Source organism: Otolemur garnettii, unplaced genomic scaffold, assembly GCF_000181295.1.
Source record: "Otolemur garnettii isolate 467f Iridium unplaced genomic scaffold, OtoGar3 scaffold00003, whole genome shotgun sequence".
NCBI classification, from domain to species: domain Eukaryota; kingdom Metazoa; phylum Chordata; class Mammalia; order Primates; family Galagidae; genus Otolemur; species Otolemur garnettii.
The window spans coordinates 182,963-190,318 of NW_003852398.1; the positions used below are offsets into that span (position 1 = coordinate 182,963).

Here is a 7,356-nt window from a genome sequence, read left to right on the forward strand (position 1 = left end):
GCCTTAGCCGGTTGAGCTATAGGCGCCGAGCCAAAGGAACTATTTTAGAAGTCATTGTGCTGGGAAAGAATTCATGGCAGCTATAAACAGCTTGTTGGGCAGTAGTGGCAGCACTGAAGTATTGAGCTTTGAAAGCAAATCCCTGTCTTGAGAATAGGCAGCATCTGAGGATTAAAGTGAGCCTCTCATCACCTGAGCAAGCAAAAAAGACAAGGAGTTAAGCTTTCAACTTGGAACACATAGTAATAAGGGCAGGTAGGTTCTGGGATGGAAAAACCTAAGTAGAGAGGTAGGAGGTAGAATCTTCTTATGGTATGCATGATCTGAAGGACTCTGACACTCCTGAGTTATAATTATTACTCAAGACAAAAGCCCAGCCTAAGAAAATTCTAGCAAGAAAACTGATGTAACCAAAGAAAGGAAGTTTACATGAGCACAACTCTGAGGCTGCATTTCAATGAAGTTGAGTCTACTTCGATATTTTAATGGGCTTTTAAAAGCAGTTCAACCTCTCTGAATCTGTGGCCCCAGTGAGATTTTCTGGGACCATCTGGCAATGGTGCTCTGAGGACAGGATGGGTCCCAATACCGCACTACTCAAAAAAACCAGTACCTTCCACCTTATTGGATTGCTGCTTCAGCTTTAAGTTCTTTGCGTGGGTCTTCCCCAGGTAATGTGACTGGGCCACAACAGGAGAGGAAAAGGTCATGTTACAGATGGGGCAGCACTGGTTCTTGTCTTTGCTCCTGCTGCTCTTCTGGTTGGGAGAAAGAACACAGGTCTGATCATGCCACTGCATGGCCAGAAAATCTTCAATGGTTCCCCACTGCCCATATGAGAATGAGCATTTATGGCCCCTTTTACATATTAACCAAAATCTACTTTCTGTATTCTTCTTTGGCTACTTTGTTCTAGGTTCATCATCTCCCACTATTCTGTGTTGCTTCCTTGCTTTGCTTGGACCATTCCTGCCACCTTGAATGCTCTTCTTCCTTTCCTGCCTGCCATTATTACAGGCAGTCCCTGGGTTACGAACAAGATAGGTTCTATAGGTTTGTTCTTAAGTTGAATTTGTATGTAAGTTGGAACAGGTATATTTATTTATTACCTGCAATAACTTCCATTTCTAAGTGCAAGTTGTACATAATTTGGATGTCTGTAACTCAAGAACTGTCTGTGTATCTGCTTACTCTTCAAAGCCCAGTTTAAATATCACCTCTTCTTCTGGGAGACTTTTACTCAGAAAATCATTCAGCAAACAATAATCAAGCTCCATTGTGTGTGTATTCCAGCAAGAATGAATCTTGCTCCTCCATTTACTCCTAGAATACTTTAAATAGTCCTTTATCATACCACTTATCACATAAACTGACGAGAGTCACACCTTAGGAGACTTTGCTGTGAACTCAAGTGCAACATTTGGGCACAGATTATTTGATTCATCTGTTTCCTATCCTTTGCACCCTGCTAGAGTCTGGCACACAGTAGATGTTCAGGGTTTGTTGAACAAGCAGGTCATTAAGTTTTATGTGTTGATTAGGATTAGGCTAGAAAACAAAGTATTTCTTTTTTTTTCTTGAGACAAGAGTCTCACTTTGTCGCCCTTGGTAGAGTGCTGTAGCATCACAGCTCATAGCAACCTCAAACTCCTGGGCTCAAGTGATTCTCTTGTCTCTGCCTCCCAAGTAGCTGGGACTGCAGGTGCCTGCCACAGTGCCTGGATATTTTTAGAGATGGGGTCTTGCTCTTGGTCAGGCTGGTCTTGAACTTGTGAGCTCAGGCAATCCATTCCCCTTGGCCTCCCAAAGTGCTAGGATTACAGGCATGAGCCACCGTGCCCATCCTAAAACAATGTATTTCAAGTCTACATTAAGGGCCTCTCAACATCTTTCTAAGAAAGCTTGATCTCTGAACAGGGTATTCATTCAGCATTTGTCAACTTTGGCACCATTGACATTTTGGGCTAGATAATTCTTTGTTGGTAGTGGCAGTGGTGGCGGGAGGGGATCAAGGATTGGGTAGCTAATTCGATCTCATTTGAACTACTGAGCCATCCATCCTAAGAGTTGAAGAAATCAAAGTAAAAAGATCTAAAATGACTTGCCCAGGGTCAGTTAGTTGATCTTGTCTTTTTTTGAGACATAGTTGTATTATGTTGCCCTCAGTAGAGTGCCGTGCCATCACAGCCCACGGCAACCTCAAATTCTTGGGCTTAAGAGAATCTCTTGCCTCAGCCTCCCAAGTAGCTGGGACTAGCCCACCATAACGCCTGGCTATTTTTTTTGGTTGCAGTTGTCATTGCTGTTTAGCAGGTCTGGGCTGGGGTCAAACCTGCCAGATTTGGTGTATGTGGTTGGTGCCCTTCTCACTGAGCTATGGGAGCTGAGCCTGATCTTGTCTTCTTGAATTTGAATAAGTCAAGTGAATTTCAAGAAGGGAGAAGTAAGTCTCTCTTAAACCTATGTTGACTATAATAGGGGGCAGTGGTTTGTAGAGTAAGCTCTTATTTATTGAGCCACGTACTAGGAATTGGAATTTTACCTCACAATGCCCTAAGAGATAGGAATTAACTTCATTTTATGGGTGAAGTTCAGAGAGGCTAAGTGACTTGACCAACACTGCCAAAGAAGTAAGTTACAGAGCCAATACTGCATCCTACTCTACTGACTTCTCATCCTATGATGTTTGCATAGCCTCCCACTGGACAAAAATAATGGTACTACTGAGGGAGGAGTTACTTCAGTATAATTTTCATAGTATTTCTGAGCCCAAAACCAAATGCAATTACATTTCAATTAGAATAGGCATTTGGAAAAGGGTGCTCCTACTTGTTTATTTAAAACATTCACCACTTATCACATAAACTGATAAGAGTTCTTTTCCCTGGCTCTCAAGAAAGCAAGCAGCCTGGCTTCATTCTACTTTCTCTTTTTGAGTAGTGAATGGGCAGGCTTCTTGTCTTGCTACAATGTACCACTGGGTAGTAATGCATAACAAAGGCTCTACTACTGAGTTCCTATTATGTGCCAGGCTCTCTATTGGGTGACTTTTATAAACCTTTCCTCATTTTAGTTTAGAAAAATACTGAAAGATAGTTGACATTAGCATCCTCATTTCTATAGAAGAAGAAATCAAGGCTCAGAGAAGTAGTAAGACTTGCCCAAGTCATACAACATGGCTTGGATTTGAAGTCAAGTCAGTCTGACTCACAGCCCAGGGTCTTTCACCACACCAACCTGCCTGTTGCCTTCATCAGGATGTAAGCAGTCTCAACTTTGGCAGCTGTATTACCTGATCTGAGTCTAGCCTCTTCATTTCCCCCTTTAATGTCTCCATTCCATGAATTGCTAGGTATCTCTTCACTTTGTTGGCATGTTTTTTGCTCTGCAAAAACCCAGGAAAAAGATCAAAGATAGCCAAATGTCAGTTCAGATCTAAGGCACTTAAAACACTTACTTGATTTTCATCTGATTCATCCTCACAAAAAATTTGAAGGAGAGGCTTGGGCAAGAAACTTAGTTTATTGAGTTCCTACTCTGTGGAAGGAACTTTACAGCTATCACATTTAATCTTCACAACATGAGTGGCACCTACGGCTCAAAGGAGTAGGACTCCGGTCTCATATGCTGGAGGTGGTGAGTTCAAACCCAGCCCTGGCCAAAAACTTCAAAAAAAAAAAATCTTCACAACAATCTATGAGAAAATTATCATCTCTATATTATAGATGAAGAAACTGAGGCTGAAAATGAAGAAGTTTCTTGCCCAAGATGAGTAGCAGAGTTGTGATTCAAACTCACGTTTATGTAAAGCCAAAGCTCATACTTTCTACTGCTGCAAGGAAAGATACACATACAATGATCCTGACTTAGATAGAATAAATGAAAATAAAAAAAATTAAGTCAATCTTTAAGTCACAAGGCAACATGCATGGAGGCAACATCTGGGCGACTAAGAAGGAATTATACTTCACCATGCAAACCAGAGGGAAGTGAGGACTTGGCACTGGGTCTGAAAAGTACAGCAGAAGTACAATGGCATACCTGGTAATGTGCCAGCTTCTGGGACTCAGAAATGAGCAGGGCACAGCAAACCTTACACTGGGTGTTGGTGAAGAGACATTGGTTCTTCTGGATCATGTGTTCCACTATAGAAGAGAAAATGAAAAATCTTTTGAGTTGTAAAAAATATTGCCTCAGGCTGGTCACAGTGGCTCATGATGCCTATAATCCTAGCACTCTGGGAGGCTGAGATGGGAGGATCACTTGAGCTCAGGAGTTCAAGACCAGCTTGAGCAAGCAGGAGGCCCAAACTCTACTAGAAACAGAAAAATTATTTGGGGATTGTGGTAGCATCTATAGTCCCAGCTACTTAGAAGGCTGACACAGGAGGATCACCTAAACCTAGGAGTTTGAAGTTGCTGTGAGTTAGACTGATGCCATGGTACTCTAGCCTGAACAATAGAGTAAGACTCCGTCTGAAAAAAAAAATACTACCTCAGCACACTGTCTTTGAACCCTGCCTCAAACACAGGCACTGGGTAATGAGATGCCACACTAGTACACTGGCAGACCTCGGCTACCCTCCCCTACTGCTGCTATGACTGACGCTATGTTCTCAGGCCACCTACACTATTACTTGTCTTACAATTTTATGTATGCCAACTTTCTTCACTTAGTAACTTATTTTAAAGAGGAATATTTAGATACCAATACAAATAAATACAATAAAAATGAAATAATTCTAGCCAGTCTTAGAGCATAGAAGAGGGCAGTAATTGTGCAGAGAGGTGTAATGATAGGGTCATACCCATCTGAGACTTTCTCCCAAATAGAATGAGGAGGGCTGAAATACTTGAAAAGGGAGTAATTTTCTTACTATTCTTGATCTGAGTTTGAAACATCTAAAATTACATATTATAGGCTCGGCGCCTGTGGCTCAAGTGGCTAAGGCGTAGCCACATACACCTAAGGTGGCGGGTTTGAATCCAGCCCGGGCCTGCCAAACAACAATGATGGCTGCAACCAAAAAAAATAGCCGGGCGTTGTGGTAGGCACCTGTGGTCCCAGCTACTTGGGAGGTGGAGGCAGGAGACTCCCTTGAGCCCAGGAGTTAGAGGTTGCTGTGAGCTGTGATGCCATGGCACTCTACCCAGGGGGATAGCTTGAGGGTCTGTCTCAAAAAAGAAAATAAATAAAATTACGTATTATAAAAGTTTCACATTATAGGAAATATGGTATTAACCTGCGCTAAATGGTAGGACAGAATAAAGCCTTACCCCTTTAAGGTGATAAAATCTCACCTAAAGCACAAGTTCCATCATGGCACCCACAATCTGAGGCAGAAGCAGAGTCCTTGGAAAGGAGGACAAGCTCACGTTTTTAATATCCTAGTCTCGGTCAAAAAGTGGTCAACATACCCTGGAGAGAGGTTTTTGGTGGGGAACTTTTGAGATGCCTCTCTCTATTCCACAAGTGCTATCTATTTTAAAGCTTACCTATGTCAGCCCTTTTGGGCAAAAGAATTGTTATCTGGCTATATTTCTATCCCTTCATATTTCTTGTTTATTTCTCCATTTTTCTCCTACGATGTTTGGTAAAATTTTGCCAAAGGCCTCAACTCTCTTAGCTTTGCTCAGAAAAACCAAGAAAAGTAGTTCTGTGAACACAGTTGGGCCACAGCTTTTTAAAGGAAGGTCAGAGGCTCATCACAATGACCTACTAAGGGGAAGATGAAACCTATGGGTCAAAGTCCAGTTATCTCATACTCGCCTGGAGAATGTGAAATTTTTTTTAAAGGATATGGAGTTGCTTTTCAAGGATACTCAGAATCTGACTCCTAAAGACTAAACAGGGTAGGAACTAGTTATTTATAACTTTGTATCCCTATTATTCAGTACAATACCATACCCATAGCAGGGAGTGTGGTGGGTACTTGCCAAATGACTAAAAGTTACCACTCTGCTGGATCTCTCTGGCCTCAGAGTACATGCATTGTCCACAGACATGTGTTCAGAGTGCCTTCAACGTGCCAGTACTGAACTGAGTGCTAACACCATATCAAGAAATAAGATAGATAGGGTATAAGGTAAATAAATAAGATAATGATAGGTAATTAGAAACGTTATGAAAACAAGCAAACAAGCTTGGCATTGTGGCAGGTGCCTGTAATCCCAGCTACTTAGGAGGCTGAGGCAAGATGTTTACGTGTGCCCAGGAGTTTGAGGCTACAGTGGGCTGTGTGTAGTAAGCAAAGTAAGTGGGACAGAATTATGGGGGCAGGATAGTTGGTGAAGACCATCAGAGGGAGGTATTAGCCACCAGAAGGTCTGCAGGAAAAAAGTATCCTAGCCTGAGACAGTATTAGGTCCCGGAAGCAGTAATGAGTGTGGCTGGAGCAAGGTGAATGAGAGAAGAAAGAGGTAGGAAACAAAGTTGGAAAGACAGCATGACACCTACTAGATCATGTTGAATAAATATAAGGCTTCATAAGCCACAATTTGAACTATGGATTTTATTCTTAGTATAATGAGAGGTGACAAAGTATGGTCTGTGCTTTGAAAAGATTACTCTGGGGCTGGGGTTGATGGCTCACATCTGAAATCCTTCCTTTCTCACTAAAGCAGGAGGATTGCTTAAGGCAAAGAGTTTGAGACCAGCCTGGGTAACACAGCAAGACTAATCTCTACACAAAAATTTAAAAGCACTCTAGGAGACTGAGGCCAGTAGATTGCCTGAGCTCAGGAGTTCAAGACCAGCCCAAGCAAGAGTGAGATCCCATCTCTACTAAAAATAGAAAAAACAGGTGGGTGTTATGGCACATGTAGACCTAGCTACTCAGGAGGGTGAAGCAGGACGATTGCACAAGCTCAGGAGTTTGAGATTGCTGTGAGTTATGGCATTATACCCAGAGCGACAGGGTGAGACTTGGTCTCAAGAAAACAAAAAATCAAAAATATAAAAATTAAAAAAAAGAGATTACTTTGATAGTTGTGTCAACAAACTGCATGATGACAATAATAAAACTGGAGAGAACAGGGAGGAGGCTGTTGCAGTCTTTAGGCAATAAATGATAGAACCTTAGACTACGGAGGTTGCTAACGGCAATGGAGAAAAGCAGATTTGGAATTATGTTCTGGAAGTAGATTTAACATACAACCAATTTCTTTTTCTTTTTTTTATTTTGAGATAGAATCTCACGTTGCTGCCCTCAGTAGAGTGCTATGGCGTCATAGCTCACAGCAACCTCAAAATTCTGGGCTCAAGTGATTCCCTTGCCTCAGCCTCCAGAGTAGTTGGGACTACAGGCACCTGCTACAATGCTCAGCTATTTTTAGAGCCAGGGTCTTGCTCTTGCTC

General features: G+C 42.1%; 1 protein-coding gene across 1 annotated transcript in view; it reads right to left on the minus strand.

The window, feature by feature from the left end:
• Positions 1–7,356, minus strand: part of ZNF346 (zinc finger protein 346) — a 49,732-nt gene that overhangs the window by 22,771 nt on the left and 19,605 nt on the right. The window contains exons 2-4 of the mRNA XM_003781900.3: positions 4,042–4,145; positions 3,293–3,385; positions 614–758 (exon numbers count right to left, since the gene is read on the minus strand). Of these exons, the coding sequence (XP_003781948.1) occupies positions 614–758; positions 3,293–3,385; positions 4,042–4,145 (342 nt within the window). The remainder of the gene's footprint in view (positions 1–613; positions 759–3,292; positions 3,386–4,041; positions 4,146–7,356) is intronic.